The sequence below is a fragment of the Saimiri boliviensis genome, chromosome 1, assembly GCF_048565385.1.
Source record: "Saimiri boliviensis isolate mSaiBol1 chromosome 1, mSaiBol1.pri, whole genome shotgun sequence".
In the NCBI taxonomy this organism is placed as follows: domain Eukaryota; kingdom Metazoa; phylum Chordata; class Mammalia; order Primates; family Cebidae; genus Saimiri; species Saimiri boliviensis.
In genome coordinates, this window is record NC_133449.1 from 228,410,862 (window position 1) to 228,437,664 (window position 26,803).

The window sequence follows — 26,803 nt, forward strand, 5'->3', positions numbered from 1 at the left end:
AAAAGAAAACTTCAGGCCAATATCCATGATGAACATAGATGCAAAAATCTTCAATAAAATAGTGGCAAACCAATTGCAACAGCACATCAAAAAGCTTATCCACCACTATCAAGTAGGCTTCATCCCGGGATGCAAGGCTGGTTCAACATATGCACGTCTATAAATGTAATTCACGACATAAACAGAACCAAAGACAAAAACCACATGATCATCTCAATAGATGCAGAGAAGGCCTTCAACAACATTCAACAGCGCTTTATGCTAAAAACTCTCAACATACTAGGTTTCGAAGGAACGTAACTCAAAATAATAAAAGCTATTTACGACAAACCCACAGCCAATATCATACTGAATGGGCAAAAACTGGAAGCATTCCCTTTGAAATCTGGCACTAGACAAGGATGCCCTCTCTCACGACTCCTATTCAATACAGTATTGGAAGTTCTAGCCAGAGCAATCAGGCAAGAAAAAGAAATAAAGGGTATTCAAATAGGAAAGGAGAAAGTCAAATTGTCTCTATTTGCAGATGACATGATTGTGTATTTAGAAGACCTCATTGTCTCAGCCCAAAATCTCATGAAACTGATAAGCAACTTCAACAAAGTCTCAGGATACAAAATCAATCACAAGCATTCCTATACACCAATAACAGACTTAAAGAGAGTCAAATCAAGAACAAGCTGCCATTCGCAATTGCTACAAAGAGAATAAAATACCTCGGGATACAACTAACAAAGGATATAAAGGATCTCTTCAAGGAGGACTACAAACCACTGCTCAAGGAAATAAGAGAGGATGCAAACAGATGGAAAAACATTCCATGCTCATGGTTAGGAAGAATCCATATTGTGAAAATGGCCATACTGCCCAAAGTAATTTACAGATTCAATGCTATCCCCATCAAGAAGCCTATGACCCTCTTCACAGAACTGGAAAAAAACATCTTAAATTTCATGAAGAACCATCGGTGGAATGAAAGAGCAGGAATTTAACTGGCACCAGAGCTTTGTCCAGCATTTGTTTGAAAGATAAGATGTTGTGGAATTTGCTTGCATGAAGTACCTGGGAAAAGTGGTGCATGGTGAACCTGGTCAGACTTGGGATACTGTTTTGGAGGCAGATTTTTTTTCCAGAACCCTTCCCTGGATTTGTAGATGTCAAAAAAGAACTAGGAGCTAAATGTTTACAGCTCACTAAAGTCAAATATTTGTAGGTGACAACATGGTGGCTTTCCTAATAAGCCCTAAGAGTTAGACTGCCAGTGGGAGATAAGTTGTACAGCAGGCATTCTAGTAAAACACCAGCGGGAAAAAAGATACAAGCCTATGAAGAATCAGGAGGTCCTCTTGGTGCATAAAATGACTGCAGTGGCTCCTGCTGGGTCTTTCTGCTTCTCCTCTGCTCACAATCCACTCTCCATATGGCAGCCAGAGTGACTGTCATAAAAAGTAAAACAGGACTTGTCTTTTGCTAAAAGCCCTCATCATAGACTAAAGGCCATGCCTGCCTCCAACCCATTCTCCACCACTCTCCTCCATGTTCACTTGGTGCTAGCCAGATTTGATTTCTGCTCTCTTTCCATCTGCCAGAATACATGTTGCTCGTTCCTGCTTAAGGCCTTTCCACAGGTCTAAGCTCAAACATCAACTCCCAGGACACACCTTCCTTGACCACCAATTTACAGAAGCCCCTTTGCTCTGCCATCCTCTAACACATCAGCCCATTTTATTTTGTTTTTAACCTTCGCTGAGAATTTTCTTGCTTGTTTATTACCAATCTCACTGCTAGAAAGTAAGTTCTCATGAGAGCAGGAATCATGTCTTCTAGTTCATCCCCATTGCCTAGAACAAGACTTGGCACAAAGAAGACACCCAATAAACTGATCAAAGAGATGAATATAATACATGAAAGGCATTACAGCAGAAATATCTACCTTGTTTATATTTCAAAAACAATCATTTGCATTCTCCATAAAAATTTCTCAGGAATATATGAGCCCCGTGCTTTCACGGTTCCCAAGATGACACAATAAGTAAGGAAATTGTCAAGAAATTTCACTCATCTAATGTGTTAATCTCTCTTTTTTGGCAAGGATCGTGTATTTGAGGCAGTACATGTCAAGGGTTTCCAGATATAAGACACATTAAGCCTATCTGCAGGACCATTTAGTATGAGTGAGTGTTCTAACCAAATAGCCAGAATCCGAAAGTTGGCAATAACCACCTCTCCACCCATTCTGGAGCCCACTGGGAATGCATCAAACCAGACTGGCCTTGACAGTGCCCAAAGCTGTCCTAGCACCAAGCCTAAGGAGGTCACACAGAGTAAGTTCTCAAGAAACTAAAGGGGGATGAATTAATGAATGACAGCAAACAAAACGGGGAAGTACTGCACTGAAGCGACTATGTTTCTGGATAACACCTAGAGAGGACTGCCTTGGCAAACCTATGGAGAGACTAGAAGCACATTCTTTTAAGTTTTCCCTTTAATATTGGTAGTATCTGTCTGAATAGCATCAGTCAGTAAGATCTTAGTATTGTTGATCCAGTATCTAAACAGTGAACCTAAACTTGTGATAACTAAGCAACTTCCACATAGAATGCCAACTTCTGTGGGGGAAGAGAAGATTAAAAATAAAAGGCAAACTTCAAGGTATTGTAAGAAAATCACAGATAACAAGTGCCAGGCACTGTGCTAACGATTTCATATGTATCACCTCATTTAGTTCTTACGACAGTGTCACAGAGTAATACCAGTATTACTGTATTCCCATCATACAGGTGAGGAAACAGAGGCCTGGAGGAGCTAAATATCTTGCCCAGCAATGTACAACAACTAAGTCACAGAACCGGAATGTTAAGCGACACTCATCCTCGGACGTGTCTCAACGGGAACGCTTGCTCGATGACAGGGAATCATAGTCACTACTAAATAGAAGAGATGCTTTAGCTTAGGGTCTGTGTGTTCATCATTGAATACATTAGAATGATGGACAGTCATAATATCCACGAAGCCAGGAGATGTACAGCAGAAAAAAATAAAAATAAAACTGTCACATGTTCATCTCTAAGACCTGAAAAGTGAATTTTCTGCAAAAAAAAAAAAAAAAAAAAAAAAAATTCTATCTTCCATATCAGGTATAAATATTGACAACTGTCTTTAAAGAAAAATTATGGGGGAACTATTTTTATAACAGCTGCAGACTGCTAAAAAAGTTTGGTAGTTTCAAAGTGTTTTATTCCTTGAAAACGTCAATCAACAGTAGGTTATGGTAACAGACTCTTGAATCAAAGCCTCCTCCAGAAAAGCTCTCACCAAATCTTTGCACTTTTAACCCGAGGTGAACTAGAAACAGAAAGAGGGAAAATGAGGCTGGAGAGCGGCACCGGCTGCATGTTGAGATGCCAAAGTCAGGACCTATATCCTCCCAACACTTGGATCCTGTCCGATTTACACTCCCTCAGGTGTGAGAGCTGGCTATGATCCAGCTCACCAAGGCCCAGAGAGTATCATGGTCTATCCAAAATGACCGTGAAATGAGAGCAGAGCAGGATTTGAATTTAAATCTCCTGCCACTGTGAGGCGCTTTCCTACTATACCTCTGTACCAAAAGTGGTAGGTGAGAACTTTGAAAACAGAGCAAAGAACATGCTCAAATAGAAAAGGATTTTTTTCTGGCCAGAGGATGGTGAAGGCTCTCAGGAAGAGGCAGTGTTTTGTTGGGTCCTGCAGGATGAGTGTAAGACCAATCAATGCAGACAGGTAAAAGATAAGAAGAGAGGGGAGGGCCGTTCTGGGCAGACACAGCAAATGTCCTTCTCTCTCCATTGTTTCAGAAGCAAGAAAGAGGAGAACCAGGGGAAAGGATCGATAGGAAAGCAATATTCGACTGCCATTAATATTTCCTCAAATTTTAATCCATGAGCCCGTGATTCAAAGACAATACTATGTGAAAAACACCTTTGCAGCAGAATCTGTGAGAATATAATTTAGCCATGGAATTAAATTAAGCTTTAAAGCTTAGATATATTTGATGGTATGCATTATCACTGTTCTGCTTGGTAATTAGGCACAAATTGTCAACAGCCTATGAGTATTACTGTAACTAATCTTTTAAACGTTTATACAGCCAAAGTTAAGTATTTCTGGGGCAACTAGACATTATTTGTACTGAGATAAGGGAAGGAATTGGGAAATCTGTCCTCATCTTTACCAGCTTCAAGCACTTGTTCGTGTAACAAACATGTGAGCACCCATTCCATTCCACATGCAGAGGTAAGGACTGAAGCACCCCAGGCCCCTCTTGATCTCACAAGAAGGGACCTGTGACTAGCATATCAGTGTCTACCCTGCCCCAGCATTAAAATACCTGGGGTGTGAATTCTGCTTGGGCTAGAAAGAGCTACAGGGTTCGAGCGCCTCCTGGGAGTCTTCCTGTTCTGCACTTTTGACACATTTTCTTCCCACCCAACAAACTGAGAAGCTATCAACCACTCTTTCTCCTCCCCTCCATCAGTTGAAATTTATATTATTTATACTAAAAACAAAAACCCTACAAATGAACTGAAAATTCCAATTTTAACTGCTGTTGAAAATCCATCCACTAAAAAAAGAGTCATCTGGTTTAACAAACAATCCTGTGAGAGTTGAGATTGCAGTGGGTATGCTGGGGTTTCCTAAGCAGCAGTCCTGGGCTGCTTCACAAGGTGACAGGGGTGCCAAGATGCTGACCCCTTAACCCACAGGTGGCAGGTGGGGCTGTGGCCACCACAGTCCCTGGACCAGCCTCCTTGGCCTCTGAGCAACCTCTTCCTTCTCCTTTTAAACCAGTGTGCCATTAAAATATTATCATTTTCTGTGTGCTGAAAAGTGAAAAAGCACTGGCTTGCCTTAAGATGTGTTTATGTTTAGGGAAACAGTTCAAGATGACCCAATCTGAGTAACCTCTGGCAGATCATTTCCCTTTTCTGAACCATAGTTTACTCAAATGTAAGAAGAAGTGGTTACACTGAAAGATCCCAAACTTCCCTTCTAGTTTGACAGTAAAACTATTCTGTAAATTGGAGAAATCCCCATATCATATCCTGAAAACTAACATTTTGTATAGAAAATAAAAGGCAAAAATTTAAACTGAGACTTGGAGACTGCTGAAGGCATCTAGCTACTCCTTAGTGATGTAATAAATCTGATTAGGTGCCAGCTATGTGCCAGAGAGCTGTGACTGATCCGGGATTACACACAGGTGACAGAGGTGTAGTCCCTGTTCTCTTCATGCTTATAGTCCACCGAGAAAGGCAGACAAAAAAAAAAAAAAAAAGGAAAGACTATAAATTTGTGGAATAAATACTGAGATGTGGAGAAATCGAGTGGCAAGGGTATGCGAGAGGGCTACCCACCCCAGCTAGGCAAAGGAAGGCTGAGTGCAAGAGCTGCCATCCAAGGCAAGAATTGAACAAGCCAGAGCTGGAGAGTGGGGTGGGTGGGTGGATGTGGGGGTGTGTGAGGCGGGAGTGGGTGGGGTGGGGAAAGATGACATTCTAGGTGGAGGGAACACCATCTGTCAAGTCCCAGAGGCACAATGACTTGGGAACCACATGAAGTCCAATCTGGCTGGAGTTCAAAGCACGAATTCAAAAGGGAGAGTGACATGGCCGGTTCCAGAAGCCCTGTGGCTGCAGAGTAGAGAATGCAAGGAGGTGGGCGGGGTGGAAGAGGGCGATCCAGTGGTGACCACGTGGATGAATGCTTGGATTATATAGTGAATCAAGGAAGGGGACAAAAAGAAAGAGGGTTTTAAAAAGTATTCTTAAAACTGGGAGAGAAAAAGCGGGCAGAAAGTTGGCTTGTTTAGAAGCACTATAATAAGTTCATGTAATACAGAATGCAGAAAAGTATACTTACAATTCCATGTACAAAAGACTCGTTCTTAAAACTACATGATTATCAAAAGCAACAATGTCATTTAACTTTAAAATTAATTTCAGGGTATATTTTATAATTAACATCCATAAAATATTTTAAATTGAATTTTACGTAAGTTCTTTCTCAACACTATCCCTATATATAAATTTATTCCCTGAAAAATAGAATGCACTTCACCATAGCAACAGTTCTATATCAACTCCTACTCAAGTTAGAAAAAGCATATGTAATAGAAATGAATATTCTGGAATATTCTGAGGTGCCTGCTTAGAAAAAAAATTACTCCATTTATTTTGTAAAGATTTAAATATAAGAGTTCAATGTTTCTTTAAAACATTATTGTAATTAGACAGAAGGCTATTTTAGTTCTTCAAATCTTGCTTTATTAAAGTGTAATATACTTTATAAAAGAAAAAGGGAAAAAGAAATGAATGAAAAGAAAAAAGAAATAAAAAAGTCAATCCCAAGGGTAATATTCGTGGGGTCAAGTAAAAGGGCATGGAAACAGTAACAGGAAATTATTTTAAGAGACTTATACTTCTAATATTTAGTCACTTAGTTTATATTTAACTTACATTACTTTCTCAAGAAAGGCTATATCCTACTGGTATTATGAGAACTGAAAAAAAATTCTTATCTCTTTTTTTTTTTTTTGGAGACAGAGTCTCGCTCTGTTGCTTAGGCTGGAGTACAGTGGCTTCCCAGGTTCAAGCAATTCTCCTGCCTCAGCCTCCTGAGTAGCTGGAATCACAAGCAGGTGCCACCATGCCCAGTTAATTTTTATATGCATAGTAGAAACAAGGTTTCACCATGTTGGCCAGACTGGTCTTGAACTCCTGAACTCAACTGATCCTCCCACCTTAGCCTCCCAAAGACATAGTCTTTTTTTTAAAGACAATAAAAAGATTGGTACTTATTAACTTGTTTGACTAATAAATATAAAAACTTCCTAATAAGAATGAACAAGTTTAAAAACACTGGGTCTTAGGTGGCAATGATATGAATGTTTGTGTCTCGCCCAAATTCATATGTTGAAATCCTAACCCTCATGGCAATGGTATTAGAAGATGGGGCCTTCAGGAGATGATAGGTTCATGAGGGCCTGAGAGAGATCCCTTACCCCTTCTACCATGTGAGTACATGGGTAAGAGACCCTTTACCCATTCCACCATGTGAGGTGCCATCTATGAATCAGGAAACAGGCCTTCACCATAAACTGAATCTGCTGGTGCCTTGATCTTGGACTTTCCAGACTCTAGAACTCCGAGAAATAAATTTCTGTTGTTTACGAGCTACTCAATCTATGATATTTTGTTACAGCAGCCTGAACAGACTAAGACACGTGTTATATACTACCAACAAGTCTTGTTATGATATGAAAATGCAATATTAAACCAGATGTCATTTCCTTTCACATCCCCCTCTCATGGCCAGTCAAATGCACCATGGCTGCACACATCTCTGCCATCCTTGCTCATAGCCCAAGGTAGAATACTCTGTTACAGTCCCAACTTGCTACTATTCTGAGCTTCCTTTCTCTAACCTACATTCCAAATGCTCCCCTACATCTCAATTCTTTCACTGTCCTCAGAAAAGTTCCCTAGTACTTCTGTTTCTAACCTCCTTGCTTAACATTTCCTTCATACACCAAGATGAAACCTGGCTGGCTGTTATTCCCCTGCAGGTCTCCCATTTGGGGACTGAGCTTTCTGCCACATCCAACCATGGACCATGCACCTCAGGGCTCAGAAGTTCTTCCTTCCTTCCAGTTTACCACTGCCTGTCCTCAATGCAAGCCATATACAAACTTCAGGGTTCCCAATTGCCATTCCTTGTAATCTCAGACATCCAGACCCCTGTTGTCTTCTAGGATGAATCTTGCTGTTAGACTTCAACATTCACATGGACAACTTTTTCCCAAACTCTGTTCCTTGACCTCTCCATCTCCAAAGATCGTCTCCCTTCTGCTACCCACCTTCCATAGCCATACCTAGGAACTTGCCATCACCCAGAAGAACACCACGTCTGCAATCTGAAAGTCAGGCATTTCATTCTCTGATACCTTCTCTCTCACGTAATTACTCCCTACATATTATTTGACCCATCACCATACTGTTTTATCCCATGTCAATGAAGACCCTCTCCTTGATCAAATTCTCATCAGGTTTCACTGAGCCCTCTTCTGGACTAGGTCTCAACTTTGACCTATAAAAACCTATAGACTTTGAGCAAAAATGATTTTGTCCACCCTTCCCACTTAGAAAGTAGCCCACTAGCACAGTTTCTAACAGCTCAAGGCTGCATCCATAAAATGACCCCAGCCCCACTAACAGTACCTGCTTGAAAAAGCTCAGTGCTGCCAGGATTCACTATTCCAGCCAAAAATTGGTGACAGGCAGCCAGATGCTGAAGCCCTTCTTAGAACAGTTACCTTTAGAAAGCTTGCAATTATAAATACATTCTCTGCCCCTTTGGGATGTAAATCTATCACCCAGAACTGTCTTCTTAAGGACCAGAGAGCTACTCTTTGACATGTGGTATAAGTGGCCAGGCGCAGTGGCTCACGCCTGTAATCTCAGCACTTTGGGAGGCCGAGGCGGGTGGATCACGAGGTCAAGAGATCGAGACCATCCTGGCCGACATGGTGAAACCCCGTCTCTACTAAAAATACAAAAAATTAGCTGGACGCGGTGGCACATGTCTGTAATCCCAGCTACCTAGGAGGCTGAAACAGGAGAATCACTTGAACCCAGGAAGTGGAGGTTGCAGTGAGCTGAGAATGTGCCATTGCACTCCAGCCTGGGCAGCAAGAGCGAAACTCCATCTCAAAAAAAAAAAAAAAAGAAAAGAAAAGAAAAGAAATGTGGCATAAGCAAATAATTAGTAAACCTAGATGGGTTTCACATTACCACACCTTACTTGTTCTCCTCCCCTCACTCATTTCCTCTCCCTGTTCCCTCGAGCTTCCTTTAAAACACCCAGCCATCTATGCCAAAATGAAGTCAAGTTCAGTTCACAACGGACTCTTCCCTACTGCAGGAGTATTACTGAATAAGATCAATGCTTACCACTGCAGTGCCTGCTCCATTTATCTTTGACAATGGAACTCACACACTCTGCCACAACTTCACTATTTTCCCCAGCTTCAATCACTCTCTTGCTAGTATTCTTAATCTTTTAGGGGGAAAAATGTAAATTCCTTGATATAAGTGAACTGGGCTCTTCCTTATCTCTGAACACTTCTTTCTTTACACTCTGCACTCCGACCTTACTCACCATCCTTGAATTCATCCTGCTATGCCTCACTTCCAGCATCTGCCATGCTGGTTCTTCTACCTGGAATGCTCCCCTTCACTTCCCTGGCTTGCACTGATTCATTCTTCAGTTGGTATCTCATCCCTGAGGAACATTCCTCAATGCTTCCCTGCCGTTGGGTTAGGTCAACCTGCTACCTATCCCCAGGCCACCCTGGTCTCCTCTATCATGCTAGGCACTAAGCTGTATTGCACTAGCCTATCTTCTCTGCTATACCACAAGCAGAGGGCAGGGAAGAGTTCCGTATTTTTTTTTTTGAGTTCTGTCTTCTTTACCACTCTCTGTTCCAAATCTTGCTTTACCTGAGACACAGGCACTCAGTAAGTATGTGTTAAGTGAATAAATATTTAGGATCATTCATGTTATGTAAGAGAAATCCAGACCCTATAATGAAAATTCTCATTACTGGAATCTGCAGAGGCATCTCCGATTCTTTCATAGAAAGAACATCTGAAAATAGTCACAGTACAAAGGATGTAACACTATATGCTAATACGAATTTGCAAAACTATTGTGTAATTCCAACTCTATTTGCTTATTGGGTATTTACAGATGTAAAATACTTTTATTGGGTTACCTAGGATAACTAATTACATAGAACTAAAGCTTTAGTTACTAAATCTACAGATAATCTTTCATTGAAAATCGCACCAATTCCGCATTTGGTGGTAAATATAAAACTATGTCCAGGATTAGCCCATTTAAAGTCAAAGTTGAAATCTGGGTAACTTTTAATTATAAAAACGTTTCCTTGGTATTTAAAAGTTTGGGAAGTTATTGTCAACTTTTTTTTGGCATAATATAGTACTTACTGATAAATCTGTACTATTGGGAACATATTGATCCTGTTCTCCCAGCAACACATCAATCACAGGGTGCCTTCCATTTTTTATTAAGATTTTTCTTTCTTCTTGTACAGTTGGTCTGCAAAAAGAAGTATGTTTCAATTTACTAGGCATGGAAATAGCCTTTAAAAAAATCTCTAAGATAGCATGAAAAATTTCAGTCCTCCATTTATACAACAGAAAACAAAACTTTAAACATAGATTTTAAGAACATATGTCCAGAATAAGGCCTTGAGTACAAAAGTTAAATTGGAACTATAAAATAAAAATTGAGAAAACATTTATTATTATAATAGTGCAATGAAGCACATACTTTAGAAGAGTCTGGGCTAGGTGTGGTGGCTCATGCCTATAATCCCAGCACTCTGGGAGGTCAAGGTGGGCAGATCACAAGGTCAGGAGATCGAGACCATCCTGGCCAACATGGTAAAACCCCGTCTCTACTAAAGATACAAAAATTAGCTGGGCGTGGTGGCGCATGCCTGTAGTCCCACCTACTCAGGATGCTGAGGCAAGAGAATTGCTTGAACCAGGGAAGCGGAGGTGGCTGTGAGCTGAGATTATGCTATTGCACTCTAGCCTGGTGACAGAGTGAGACTCCATCACACACACACACACACACACACACATACACACACACACACACACACACACAAAAGGGTTTTATAATGGCTTCACCTTTGTAGTTTACCCTTATAAGATCTTTTTTTTTTCTTTTGTTTCTTCCTTTTTTTTTTTTTTTTTTTAAGAGACAGGGTCTCACTGTGCTGCCCAGGCTGGAGTGCAGTGACTATTCACAGACACAATCATAGCATACTACAGCCTCAAGCTCCTGGGCTCAAGTGATCCTCTTGCCTCAGCCCCTTAAGGAGGCTGGGACTATGGGTGCATGTCACCATGTCAGCCTTTATTTTTCATTTTCCTATTACTGTCTGCGATCAAATCAATATTTTCATTAGTAAAGATAACAGTTCAGATTACTGCTACTTATTTTCATTAATGAATATAATAATGTAAATCAAATAACATTGTTTCCAGATGTAATTATTAATATAAACTATGGGTTGGACATGGAGATGAACTGACCTGAAATTTTCATACATTGTGTAATTAAAACATCTTTCTATGGTCTTTTGTATCTTTTACTTTGATACAAAAATCATTTTTGTTGATTTGGTGTTGATAAGTCTAAAAATGAAAATATTTTGAAATTATGGAGCAAAGATGACCATCTTTTAGAAAATTATGAGCTTTAAAAGATTTCAAAAACTTCAAGTATTTGCATTTTGGTTGATACAAGGGTGAAAAGAAACCGAAATAATGAGCACTAGAACCTGTTAGAAGTGTATTGACATTTGGAATTTAGTAGTTATGAATGAATATGGTCCAGGTGCACTGTTGGTCTTTATGATTTTTTTTTAACAAAACATCTATATTTGTTTCATCTACAATTTTATCTGTGTCTCTAAGCCCCTCTGAGTCCTGCCCTACTCTCAGCTCTCCTTCCCAGAGGTTACTACTGAGACCAGCTTGGTGTCTACCCTTTCCAACCTTCTTCTGTGCATTTATGTTGATATATGTATCATACTGGTTGTGATTTCTTTAGAAAAGTCACACTGTAATATATGATTCTGAAACTTAAAAAATTCAATAGTTAATCTTCAGTTACTATACTGAATTAACCCTCAGTACACACACAAAATAGATTTTACCATTTACCATCTGGATCCAATGTACTCCTTTAAGGTCATTTCACAAATAATTTTACAGAAATGTGAATAAAGGGACAGTAAAAAAAAAAATCAACCTCATGAAAAATTTTAATAAGAATTTAAACAGCAAATCTCAAAGTTTTATTCCATATTTTCCTGGTTTTCAAGACATATATATCCAAAATGAGTAACACATTCTGACTGCCATTGCTCATCAGCTGTCAAGCATGTACCTGGAGCATATTCATTCATAAATACTACATTCCAAATATTAATACATTTCCAATAGGTTCTAGAGCTCATTATTTCTGATTCTTTTCATACTTGTATCAATGAAATGCTAATACTTGAAAGTTTTGAAACCTTTTAAAGCTCATAATTTTCTTAAAGAGAAGATGGTCATCTTTGCTCCATAATTGCAAAATATTTTCATTTTTAGACTTATCAACACCAATTAGAAAAATCAAATGAGTACTTTCATTCTACATCATCTATATCCTTTCAATCTCCTGTCTGTCCACCTAGAAATTGTATCTAGTAAATTTTAGTGAATAAATATTATGAAAGATAGAAGAATACTATCACATGTCTTTCAGCAAAACAGGATAGTCCAGATTCTTGTCACCAAATATTTCATGATGAATGTTTCCTATTGAATGACTAACTAATGAGAATTTTGCCCTTACAAATACATTATTCACATGCCAATTCTTGAGTTTGAGAAAATTCACCTAGGATATTGTCTGAGCATTCAGAATCTCGGATTTTGCTGATACATGAAATTTCACCATCACCAAGAATATCCAGAGCACAGGTTTCTTTCTCTTCACATTCATCATCTGATTAACCTAGTAATTGTGAAAGGCCTCTGCCAATTTTTCTCTCTTTGCTTTTATAGGTGAAAAAAGGAAAATTCTAAATTTACAACTGTGTTCAATGAAAGTTAGAAGCAGACTCCAACTGTGGCATCTGCCCTCTTCTTTTATACCTTCTTGGGAGATGACGTAACATGGGCAATACAATAAGAAAACAGAAGGATGATGTGGCAGTGATTTCTCCCCTCACTCGTGCATCATCATTCTCCCGTTTTCTTTTTATTTTAGACTTTTATAGTATAACTGAAACAACCAATAAACAATACTGAAATAATTCTCAAGATGATGAAATAACAAAATGTTCCAAGATACAGAAAAAATAAGATCACTGAAGAGCCCAAAACGCATCTTATATTTATAAAAGAATCCAATAAACTCACATGGTAAATTAAGACAGAATAAGTTTTACTCTCCTTTTTAAAGGAAAAAAAGTAAACTTTGTCTTTGTTCTTTGGATGGCCTTTAGGAAACTGAAATTAGGGTCAATATACCTTTATAGTTACAGTATACTTAAGACACTTCTTGTCAGATTTTCAGCATTCTGTCAAAGCTGCTACACAGATGAGTTAGTCATTTTCCACTGTTGAACATTTAGATTGCATCCAAATTTTTACTTACAAATGATGATGCAATGAACAATTCTATACACGTCTCTGACGTAATAAACAATTCTATGCATGTCTCTACGTGTACATGTCCAAGTGTTTTCCAAAGTTAGAGTAAATTTTTAAAGTGGGATTTCTAAGTCATAGGGTATACATATTTTTTATTTTAATAGATAAGAGTAGACATACCAATATAACTTCCTACAAGCAGGATATGAAAGTTAACTTGTTTTCTCATACCCTCACCTAGACTTGTTATTATTAAACTTTCTAATGTTTGTCAATGTAATAGGTGAACAGTGTTATCTCACTGTTTTAATTTGCACTCACTGATGACTGAGATTGAACATCTTTTCATCAGTTACTGGTCATTCATTGGTCTTTTTCAAAAGCTTAATTGCTACCAACAACCTCCTTGAGTTCTTGACTCAGAACTTGAACATGTAACCACATTTCTGAACTTTCTCATAATACCAATCAATGAATACTATTTTCCTAAATTATTCTTCTTAAACATATCTGGCTAATAAAATCCCAAATGCTCTCATATGTTGCGAAGAAAGAGACTACAGGCCAGGACGGCGGCTCAGTCTATAATTCCAGCACTTTGGGAGGCCAAGGTGGGTGGATTGCTTGAGGCCAGGAGTTCAAGACCAGCCTGGCCAACATGGTGAAACCCTGTCTCTACTAAAAATATGAAAATTAGCCAGGTGTGGTGGCATACGTCTGTAATCTCAACTATTCAGGAGGCTGAGGCAGGAGAATACCTTGAACCTGGGAGGTGGAGGTTGCAGTGAGCTGAGATTGCACCACTGCATGCCAGCCTGGGCCACAGTGAGACTCTGTCTCAAGAAAAAGAAAAAAAAAGTGACTACAGTATCTCCTGAGTAATTAATCTGAAATCCTCTGTTGGAGAGAGACGCTTGAAATTATGAATAAAGGATAGGTTTGGGATTTTAGAGTATAATTCGGAAGACAGGATTTTAAAAATCTAGGTGGGTTATAAATTCACTGTAAAAAACAAAAAGAAAGTATTTGTCATATCAATTTTAAAATAAAATCCTAGGTGCTCTGCCAAGTGAAATCAATATATAATATTCATGACACTGATATGATTTACCAGGAAGATTTTCATTTTGAAACAAAATTTTAAGTGACTTACTCTGTTGCTATCAAAATTATATAATGACAAAGCACTTCCTGGAAGAATTGGACACAAAGGATTACTCAGAGCTGGGAGGATATACTAGGATAGAACAGGCATAGCAAAAAAGACAGACAAGGGAAAGCATACTGATGACTTCTATGGCAGTGAAGTGGAGAATCTAGATGCTTCCTGAAAAGAAAACATTTGAACTTGAACAAATGTATTTATTTTATTTTATATTTTTAAATTGTATCTCTTTTTTTTTTTTTTGAGACAGGGTCTGGCTCTGTTACCCAAGAGCACAGTGGCACTATCATGGCTCACTGCAGCCTCAAACTTCTGAGCTCAAGCAAATCTCAGCCTCCCAAGCAGCTGGTGCAACTACAAGTGTGCACCACCACACCCAGATAATTTTTTAAATTTTTGTAGAGATGGGGTTTCAATATGTTACCGAGGCTGGTCTTAAACTCCCTCATTTCAAAAGATGTTCTTGCCTCAGCCTCCCAAAGAGCTGGGTTTACAAGTGTGAATCACCACACCCAGCCTTACTTTTTCTTAAATATATATAAACTCCAGGTTTTGGAAGACATACAACTTGTATGAAAGCTGTGTCTGAATTTTAGAGTTCGATTTGTTTGACGCTAACATCCTTATGAAAAAGAGAATCAATATTCCATGTTGGGATGTCAATAAAAAATAGTGAGATGAATATAGGCTCTTAACAAAAGGAACAGATCACAGAAATGTCCTCCAATCCCTATCTTTTCAGTCTTTTGTTGCCTAATCAAACTTTTAAAATAATAAAAGTGTTCAAGTAAAAGCTAATAAATGAAAAGAGTGCTCAAACTTTATAAAAATGTCACCCACATAAACTTTAACATCTGCTTTCATTGTACTCAGTGACAGAGCAAGAAAGAAATTTCTTAATTTTCAAATCAAGCTATACATGTATGACATTCAGCTTTTCCAAGAGTCTAACACATTTGAGTCATTTTAATATTTTATAATAAAGACACTATAATTAATTGAATAATGTCATCTTATCCAAAGCACTGATAAAGGAGGAAATGAAAAGTATATTACCTGCAGTAATCTCCTTGCTTAGCGACCTTGGCCAGGGAGAAAATGCAGTCAATAGTTGCTAGGTGATCCACTGCCTTACACAAGGAGTGATAATGTTCACTGAATTTCCTACAGAAGCAGCAGCAACAACAAAAAGGTGAGCAAACTGATTTCTTAGACCTATAATAGCTCTACAACAAGCAATCACTTTATCAGCTAGTATAAGCATACGGAAGATTAGCAGACATTCCTAACAGTTAAGAGAGATGGAAATTACACCGAACAGCTTTTCTTTTTAATATAATAACTAGATTACTGAGGCTTCTTTTCGTTTTGTTTGGGATGTAATTACACAAATTTAAAACAGCTTCTATGTAAAAATACCAACTATTAAGAACACATCACAGATTTCATCTGATCCTGACATTTGAACTTAGACATAACACAAATATAGCAGTCATTTTTATTTCGTTTCAATAACATCATGAACTACTCATGTGGGTCAGCTTTGCTTCTCCTTCATAGCATCCTCCAAACCTGAAATTACAGTTTCAATACCTTTCTTACACACTAAAATGGAAGCTTCTTGAGAGCAGACTGTCTATCTGATTAACCCCATTGTAGATCTAACAACTAGTTCATAATGTTGTCATAAAATAAACAGTGTAATAAATATTTATTAAAGACAAGGGGAGAGTTACTTTTTTCACTTATCTTCAGTTATCTTATTAGTAAGGCATATAAAACCTAGTTTTAGATTTGTTTTTTAAAAGACAATGGTCATTGCCTCAAGTCTTTGGCTACTTTATAATACCTGTTGATCTAAAAGCTTAAATGACTTTTATTGAACAACTTATTCAGAAAACATACCTGAATATTTTTTTCTTTTTTCTTAAATTATCCCATTATCTCATATTATAGTATTTTACATCAACGTGTGTAATATTGTTCAAATTGTGGACATCTGTGTATAGTGACCAATTGTGGATGTTTGAAGTATACATAATTAAACTACAAAAAGGACCAAAAACTTAAGTTTTTAAGAATGGCCAGTAAAAAGAATCTTTTTAAGTAAGAGGAAATATATAGCTGAGCTTAAATCTGCCTCCAAGAGAGATTAAGACATTGCTCAATTTAAAAAAATTTTTTAAGTAGGTGGTGATGTCACAAATTCTTAAAAGATTGGAAAACGAGAAAATGTAATAAGTAAACTAACTATAAATAGGTCCAAAAGGAAAGCTGAAAGGAAAACAAACATTTACTAACCAAAGATAATGAAGAGGCCACTATATTTTTTTCTTTACAACAACCATAAAGGTAGGTCTTCATTACCTAAGTTTTACAAATGAAGTTCAGAGAGATAAAGCAGTTAGCCTAAAGCAATTGAACCTAGACTCAAACTGTGCTCTTCCTATCACCCTACCTCACAGTGCAATTTTACAGACTCCTACTGGCATCTTTCCTTATTTTTGTGCATACATAGAAATAAAATAGAAATAAGTTACCTACTTTCTGCATAATATCTGAGTGTAACTTGGATACTCTGTAAAGATGATCCAAAAACAAAGAAAATGATGACCAATGGACAATAAATACCTCTCTTAAAAAACATTTCTCTATTGTAGTGTGGGTTTCAGAAATGTTTAGACTTAGTCTGTTTACTACTGAAATTCAAAAGTTTCTAGAGTGCTTCCTAGTTTGAAAAAGATATCCAGATTAAGCTACTAAAATGAGGGATTGTTCCTATATAATCACTATGACTTTTTAAAACTGTAACTTCTGATTTTTCTATTATTAGAATAAGATATTATACATAAATGACTTTTTCCAGATACTAGAAACAAAATTTTAACTATCCAGCTTCATTTCTGTGTTTTTTGTGAACTATACTTCTTTGCTGAGTGGACAGGACATAATGAATATAACTTATCTATTTCTCACTGAATTAAAGTTCATCAAAACAAATAATATAATTCCCACTAACAGTGTTAGAATCTGTGCAAAACCCCAAACACAAAAGGGACAGGCCCCTGGCATCAGACAGGCAGCCCTTAGTCACTACTTTAAAATGTGGAGGGAAGTGGAGATGGTTAATGGTTCCAGGAAAAAAAAAAAAAAAAAAAAAATAGAAAGAATGAATAAGACCTATTATTTGATAGCAAAATAGGATGAGTATAATCAATTATAACTTAATTGTATATTTTGAAATGGCTTTTTTTTGTTGTTGAGACAGAATCTCACTCTGTTGCCCAGGTTGGAGGGCGGTGGTACTATCTTGGCTCACTACAACCTCTGCCTCCCGGGTTACAGGGATTTTCCTGCCTCAACCTCCTGAGTAGATGGAACTGCAGGCTCACACTATCACACCCAGCTAATTTTTGTATTTTTTAGTAGAGACAGGGTTTCACCATATTGGCCGCTGGTCTCTTGACCTCATGATCCTCCCACCTCCACCTCCCAAAGTGCTGGACTTACAGGCCTGAGCCACCAGGCCTGACCTGGAATGGTTTAAAGAAGGTAATTGGATTGTTTGTAACCCAAAGTATAATAGCTTGAGGGGATGAATACCCCATTCTCTGGGACATGCTTATTTCACATTGAGTGCCTGTATCAAAACATCTCATGTACCCACAAACATTTAAAAAAATAATTAAATAAAATACTCCCTAGTTTTGAAGATGGTATATGTTGCACTCACCTAACTGTCCTGGGTGTTTAGAGTCAGAGCCACCCTAAACCCTGAGTGGTTGTTCACTGACTTTGCCTTGTTATTTATTCTTTATTATTATCATTTTGAGATGTAGTAGTCAAGCTCTTTCACCCAGGCTGAAGTGTAATGACACGATTTCAGCTCACTACAACCTCCACCTCCCAGCTTCCAGTGATTCTCCTGCCTAGTAACTGAGATAAAAGGCGTGTACCACCGTGTCCAGAGAATTTTTGTATTTTTAGTAAAGATGGGGCTTCCCCATGCTGGCCAGGCTGGTCTTGAACTCTTGGCCTCAAGCAGTCCACCTGCCTCAGCCTCCCAAAGTGCTGGGATTACAGGTATGAGCCACTGCACCTGGCAATGGCTTCAACTTTAGATCTGACCACTCATTGCCCTCTTGTACTGTGGTGTCTGCTGTGTCTGTTCTAATTTCTAACCCATCTGGTCCTCCTATCTAGCAACCCTCTCATTTGCCAGAAAGCAGCCACAGTTGGTGTTCCTTCCCTTGCCTCTCTGGACATAAGTATCAAAGCTTTGGCACTAACAAATGGTCAGGTTTTCTTTCTCACTCTCCTTCCTTCCTTCTCAGGTCCTGCCCAGGTCCTCAAGACCCTAATTTGCTACTACTCAGTAGCCTGACTTGAGGGTAACTGTCCCTGATGACCTAATTTTTAAGATGAAAGTGAGATAACATAGCTCTTAGTAGGTCCCATTTCAGTTAAAACAACAAAAAAGCAAAGAGGGATAAAGTAATTAATTTGATATAAACAACAATGCTCTTTCTAATGTCAATGGTAAAAATAAGATGTGAATAAAACGAAAAATTATCATAAACCTTTAACATCATCATAATTTTTTTTTTTTTTTTGAGACGAAGTCTTGCTCTGTCGTCAGGCTGGAATGCAGTGGCGCAATCTTGGCTCACTGCAACCTCCACCTTGTTCAACCAATTCTCCTGCCTCAGCCTCCCGAGTAACTGGGGCTAAAGGCATGCATACCACGCCCATTTAACTTTTGTATTTTTAGTCGAGATGGCATTTCACCATGTTGGCCAGGATGGCCTTGATCTCTTGACCTTGTAATCAGCCTGCCTCAGCGTCCCAAAGTGCTGGGATTACAGGCATGAGCCACTGTGTTTGGCCCAACATCAACATAACTCTTAAGGAAGCTTTGTTTGGGTTAGGAGATCGAGACCATCCTGGCCAACATGGTGAAACCCTGTCTCTACTAAAAATACAAAAATTACCCAGGTGTGGTGGTGTGTGCCTGTATTCCCTGCTACTCAGGAGGCTGAGGCAGGAGAATCGCTTGAACCCAGGAGGGGGAGGCTGCAGTGAGCTGAGATAGGGCCACTGCACTCCAGCCTGGGTGACAGAGCCAGACTGTCTCAAAAAAAGCGGCAGCAGCTTTGTTTGACTTCTTGGTCTTTGTCCATTTGATACACTTTGCCAAACTTCAAAGAGATTATTTATACTTAGAAAAATAATAAGCTGAAAAATGGTCAATGCAAATAATAATGTGATAGACTGTGTTTACAGCATAGTAAGCAATTTTATCACTATGCTACCAACCAACTTAAGGATGAAGTCAAGGCACTATGATTTAATCTCTGGTCGAAAGATACTGCTGGGCCCATGGGAAGCAGATGAAGACACTTGGGTTCTAAAGCTGTTAATGATGACTAGAGAAGGTTACCATCTCTATGATATCTGATATTATGCTCAATGATATCTGAAGTTAATAAAAGTTGAAAATATTTTATTTTTTATTTGCAAATGAATATCTACAGTTTTTTATTATATGATGTTACAATTCAATGTTTACAGAATTTGCAATTGAGACGACTTTTGAATATCCACAGTCCATCTTCTAGAATGAAAAAAAAAGAGAGACATGTTTTAAGGGAGAATTTAATCCACAGCAGTGTCTACAGCCTTAATTTCTGGTAACATTTTGATAAAAAGTAATATGAGTAATGCACAACAATTAGTACCACAGCAAGTGACAAATAAATTTGTAATGCTGGTATTTAATCCTCTGATGTCAGGTTCACGGAAGTTAATCATTTTTTTAATGATATCATAGTCACACCATCTGGCACCTCAATAAATAGTGTACATAACAATCAATACTGCACTCAACTGGGGGCTCTAGCTGCAAATGCTCCAAATTTTCAGCCAATATTCTTTTTTTGGATACAAACTTTTTTTTTTTTTTTTTTTTTTGAGACATAGTCTCACTCTGTCACCCAGCCTGGAGTGCAATGGTGGTATCTCAGCTCACTGCACTCTCCGCATCCTGGGTTCAAACGATTCTCCTGCCTCAGACTCCTGGATAAAAACTTTAATACATTTTTCCTATTTTGAAAGTAGTATATGTACAATATAGAAACTTCTGAAATCACGTACAGTCATCCCTCAGTATCTACAGAGGATTAGTTCTAGGACCCCCTCCACATGCCCAAATCCAATATGATCAAATCTCTTACATAAAATGATACAGTATTTGCATACAACCTATGTATACCCTCCCATATACTTTAAATCATCTCTAGATTACTTACACTATGTAATACAATGTAAATGCTACAAATAAATAGCAGTTATACTGTACTGTTTAGGAAATAATGACAAGGAGAAAAAAAGCCTGTATGTGTTCAATATAGATGTTACCATCCTTTTCATTCCTCGAATATTTTCAACCTGCAGTTGATTAAATCCATGGATGCAGAACCCACAGATACAGAGAGCCGACTGCATTTGCAAAGTAAAGAAATTAAAATCACCAGTAACCTCTAGAAATAATTAGTTAAATGTTTTGAGTCTATACATATAATATATATGTTCATATGTGTATATGGATAGATATTTCTCCAAAGATATACACATGGTCAATAAGTATATTAGGAATACAGTAAGTATATATATTTAATCTTTATAAATATAAAAGTTTGTATGCTGCCGGGCGCAGTGGCTCAAGCCTGTAATCCCAGCACTTTGGGAGGTTGAGGCGGGTGAATCACGAGGTCGAGAGATCGAGACCATCCTGGTCAATATGGTGAAACCCCGTCTCTACTAAAAATACAAAAAATTAGCTGGGCATGGTGGCGCGTGCCTGTAATCCCAGCTACTCAGGAGGCTGAGGCAGGAGAATTGCCTGAACCCAGGAGGCGGAGGTTGCGGTGAGCCGAGATCACGCCATTGCACTCCAGCCTGGGTAACAAGAGTGAAAACTCTGTTTCAAAAAAAAAAAAAAAAAAGTTTGTATGCTATGCATTACGTGAATATACACACAAAAAACTGTATCATAGTTTGACTGTTTTACATAATTTTCTTCACTTAGTAATTAGAATATCACATTCTTCTGTGATGTTATATTTACTGTTAGCTCACTCTTCACAACTCTCAATTACAGCCGAGGGATGACATAATAAAAACTCCTGGGTCAACCTAGTAGAATGCCCAGTCAGAAGGCTGATGCAGTAAGAATGGTTTGAGTTAACAGTGGGCTGTCAGAAGACAACAGAAGAAGGGACAAATCAAAGAGACATCTCAAACGGGGGAAAGACAATCAGAAATTTGATAACAGGTTGGGCACGGTGGCTGGCACCTATAATCTCAGCACTTTGGGAGGCTGAGGCGGGCAAATCACTTGAGCCCAAGAGTTTGAGACCAGGCTGGGCAACATAGAGAAACCCTGTCTCTACAAAAACGCTTAAAAATTAGCCAGGTGTGGTGGTGCATGCCTGTGGTCCCAGCTACTTGGGAGGCTGTGGCAGGAGAACTGATTGAACGTGGTGGAGGTTGCAGTGAGCCAAGATTGCACCACTGCATTCCAGCCTGACAACAGAGCAAGACTTCGTCTCAAAAAGAAAAAAAAAGAATTTTATAACAAATAAAAGGACCAAAGGGAAGATAAATAACACCAAGATGATTAGCCTGGGATACCTGAACTTTCCTGAGTCTGGAATAATGACAGAGAGAATAGAAGCCAGATCTATGAAATTATGTATGGTCTGAATGGAATGAACATGCAATTACCTCACCAAATCCCAGGACCCTTCTAGAATGTGAGTCCTTGAAGATTGAAAGGTGTAATTTTAGTTCAATTGTCACATTTTCAGTGGTAATACTAAGGAAAAAGTCAGGAGAACTGAAAGACTCAAAGGTCCTGAAAACCCTTAAAATGGAAAATTCAAAGTGAAATAGAAAAGAAACTGATAGGCCAGGCGCGGTGGCTCAAGCCTGTAATCCCAGCACTTTAGTAGGCTGAGGCGGGTGGATCACGAGGTCAAGAGATCGAGACCATCCTGGTCAATATGGTGAAACCCCGTTTCTACTAAAAATACAAAAAAGTAGCTGGGCATGGTGGCATATGCCTGTAATCCGAGCTACTCAGGAGGCTGAGGCAGGAGAATTGCCTGAACCCAGGAGGCAGAGGTTGCAGTGAGCCGAGATCGCGCCATTGCACTCCAGCCTGGGTAACAAGAGAGAAACTCTGTCTCAAAAAAAAAAAAAAAAAAAAAAGAAAAGAAAAGAAACTGATAAGACAAAATCTGTATCTCTGCATTCAATATTCTGAGTAAAGATAATCTCAAATGATTTAAGTAAATTGGAATTTCTTCCTAGTCTTATAATTTGACACTCCTCAGGTCAAAAAGATTGGCACCAACTTACTACCTTGTAAAAATTCTCACATATCTGTCTCGTTTTTTTTAACTTATCAGGTTGATTACTTGAAATGCAATAAAACTCTCTGAAGGACATCACTGAATTTTTACTGTTTAAAGTTTTATTTATTTATTTGAGACAGTCACACTCTGTTGCCGAGGCTGGAGTGCAGAGGCACAGTCTCAGCTCACTGCAACCTCTGCCTCCCAGGTTCCAGCAATTATTGTGCCTCAGCTTCTCTAGTTAGATGGGATTACAGGCACACACCATCATGCCTGGCTAATTTTTGTATTTTTAGTAGACAGGGTTTCACCATGTTGTCCAGGCTGGTCTTGAACTCTGGTCTCAAGTGATCTGCCCACCACAGCTTTCCAAAGTGCTGGGATTACAGGTGTGAGCCACTGTGTCTGGACTGTTTACGTTTTAAAGTGAGACTAGTAGAGATGCATTTAGACTGATGCCTGTGGGCTCACCGTGGGCAGGCTGGCAAAGGCTACACACCTGGCTGACTGATGGCTGGGGCTGAATCTTGACTCCAACCCTACCCTTGGAAGATTAGCTTCTTAATTCTGCATCTCACCTTATTCATTTGTAAGTTGGGTGTGATACTTAGCTTCATAGGCCTAATGTGACACATAATAAGTTTATCTATAAAGTACTTAGGCCAGTGGTGGCCTAGAGCTGGCTCCTATGGACTCATGAAAAACAACTGTGTACATCTCTTCCCAACTCCAATCCACTGGTGGCTTGAAATCAGCCCTGGTGAGAATGTTTACACTTCAGAAATCAGCAAATTCTACAAACATGACTGTTCTTCCAAAGAGCTGGCTGTTAATCATTCGCCAGCACACCATCACTTAAAACTGCCAATATGAACACATGACTATCAATAAATCCAGAATGTGAGACATTCTTTGAGACAACGGCAAGGACTCTTCAAACACCATAGTATAAAAATAAAAAAGGGTGGCAGAAGATTCTAGGTTCAAATAGACTAAAGAAGCATAATTACCGGCTGGGCGCGATGGCTCAAGCCTGTAATCCCAGCACTTTGGGAGGCCGAGGCGGGTGGATCACAAGGTCAAGAGATCGAGACCATCCCGGTCAACATGGTGAAACCCCGTCTCTACTAAAAATACAAAAAATTAGCTGGGTATGGTGGCGCGTGCCTGTAGTCCCAGCTACTCAGGAGGCTGAGGCAGGAGAATTGCTTGAACCCAGGAGGCGGAGGTTGCGGTGAGCCGAGATCGCGCCATTGCACTCCAGCCTGGGTAACAAGAGCGAAACTCCGTCTCAAAAAAAAAAAAAAAGAAGCATAATTACCAAATGCAACATGTAAATGTTGATTAGGTCTTTCATTTAAAAATCTAAAGGAGGGGACACTGAGAAAATTCAAGGAATTCAAATACATTCATAAGTTAATGTTAATTTTTCTTAGACATAATAATGGTGTTATAATTATATAGTAGGAGGTCCTTATTTTTAAAGACATAGGGTATTTAGGGGTAAAGTGTTATGATGTCTAAAACTTACTTTCAAATGGTTCAGGAAAAAAAATACACGAGAGATAAAATACACGAGAGATAAAAAACAAATGTGGTAAATGCTAACATGTGATAAACTTAGGTGGTCATTTTAACTTTCAATAGATTTTAAGAATTTCTTTCAGGCCAGGTGCAGTAGCTCATGCCTGTAATCTCAGCACTTTGGGAGGCCGAGGCAGGTGGATCACTTGAGTTCAGTAGTTTGAGACTAGCCTGGCCAACATGCCCAAACTCTGTCTCTACTAAAAAAATTAGCTGGGTGTGGTGGCGGGAGCCTGTAATCCCAGCTACTCAGAAGGTTGAGGCAGGAAGAATTTCTTGAACCTGAGAGGTGGATGTTGCAATGAGCTGAGATTGCACCATGGCACTCCACCCTGGGCAACAGAGTGAGACTCTTTCTCAAAAAAAAAAAAAAAGAAATAAAAGAAATAAAATCAGAGAACACGTGTACTCAACTATTTCATGGTGGGCCACAAGCTGTAATCTCTATTTTCTCTTTGATAAAAAGACTTTTCCAGTCTGTTTCTAAAAGTAAAAAGTCAGATTATATTTTTCATTGTCAACTCACTCTAGAAAATCAAGCCATTCAGCACTGCAGTCAAGGACTAGCTGCTCCCGGAGCTGATTCAAATGTCTGTAATTTTCTACAATAAAAGGAGTGTGAAAACGGCTCACAGCTTTTGTGCTAGAAGAGGGGAAAAAACATAAATAGGAAATCAAGGTTAGTAAAAAATTGAAATGCCATCACTTTAGAAAATTAAAGTAGTTATTTATTATTCTCTGATGAACCTTGAAAGTAAACAGCTGTAAACAGAGGAACATTCTTTAATTATGGTCCTGAACTCTACTGATTCCAAAGAATATGTCTTTGCTCAGGAAGTCTTTCTAAATGCATTTCAAATTATATCCATATGGCAAAGTCAGAGTTTAAAATTTTTATTTCATAGGCAAAAAGCTTTTTTCTTTAAATTATACTAAGTGAGAATGCTTTTTTAAAAAGATAAGAAGCAAATATGGTAAAAGAAAGTATGACAGAGCTGGGAGGTAGATACATTGGTGAAGGTTATATTATTCTTTGTTTTATGGACTTTTCTGTATGATTAAAGTATTCCAATGAAAAAAGAAAAATAAAAAGCATTACAAACAATAGCAATGCATTAATTCAGGAGGCAATTAAAAAAGAGATCTTTAGGATACTGTGATCTGTGCAGATTCATAGTGGCCTTGGATGGCAGAAAATACCAAATGCTCCCCATCTGGGCTTGAGTATCATCTCTGCTCTCCATTCAGTAGCTGCAGAGCACAACAGAGGATGTCATGGATCCCCAGTCAGAGAAGCCAGGTTGAGGCTCTGGTCCTGCAACTTACTTACTAGCTACGTCATTTCAGGCAAATGGAACAGACCTTCTCTAAATATCACTTTCCTCATCTATGAAATAGGGATAATAGTATCTACCTCATAGGTAGTGTTGAGAGGATCAAACAGATAGCACTTAGGAAAGCACCTATATGTATTCAATAAAACTAGTTGTTTTGTGGTGGTGGTGGTTGCCATTGCCCTTAATGCTGTCATTATGATGATAAGTCTTCAAAAAGAAAAGGTCAAGGTGTCTGGTCTTTGTTTGCTCCTCCACTCTTATAATACACTGCTGCACTTTAATTTGCCAACTTGCTGAATTAGGGGTGGGCCTTTTGCAATCAAAATCTGACTGCCGATGTTCTAACTCATCTCTGTCAAAGCCCTATGGTTGAACAGATAAATTGCAATGAACCTTTCTAAAACCATCTTATCTGTTGATTCAATTTACATTATTGAACATTCAAAAGATGGTGACACTGATTTACGCCTTGCTTGTTGCTTTTAAATTACATCATCTAGACTTCTATGCCAACACATTTATCAAAGCTTTCTCTTCTGGCAAAACTCATTTAGTGAGACATTTTGGTTATTGTTGTAGATAGACTAACATGGTTTTTGGCAATTTCTCTTCATAAAGCATATTTCATTCATTAGCTGTGATATAGGACAAAAATAGATAAAGGAAAGAATGCCTGCAAAGAGAGAAAACAACATCCCTAGAATCAACAATACCCAAATCTAACGTATACCTTCTGGTAGCATTTAACAAAAAAATAATGGTATTAGTGTGAAAGAAATGCATGCCTGTGCCTTCAACATTTGATAATGTGGTAATGGATAATGAACATTTTCTTTTTAAGTTAAAATAATGAATTACAGGCTGGGCATGGTGGCTCACGCCTATAATCCCAGCACTCTGGGAGGCCGAGTAGGGTAGATCACAAGGGATCACAAGGTCAGGAGTTCAAGACCAGCCTGGCCTACACGGTGAAACCCTGTCTCTACCAAAAAAAAAAAAAAAAAAAAAAAAAAAAGC

At 38.5% G+C, this 26,803-nt stretch overlaps 1 protein-coding gene across 4 annotated transcripts in view; it reads right to left on the minus strand.

Annotated features, from left to right (window-relative positions):
* Positions 1-26,803, minus strand: part of MSH3 (mutS homolog 3) — a 265,070-nt gene that overhangs the window by 72,482 nt on the left and 165,785 nt on the right. For all 4 annotated transcript variants that reach the window (XM_074384262.1, XM_074384265.1, XM_074384261.1 and 1 more), the window contains 3 exons: positions 24,976-25,092; positions 15,505-15,612; positions 10,050-10,161 (listed from right to left, as the gene is read on the minus strand). In XM_074384262.1, coding sequence (XP_074240363.1) covers positions 10,050-10,161; positions 15,505-15,612; positions 24,976-25,092 — 337 coding nt within the window. The remainder of the gene's footprint in view (positions 1-10,049; positions 10,162-15,504; positions 15,613-24,975; positions 25,093-26,803) is intronic.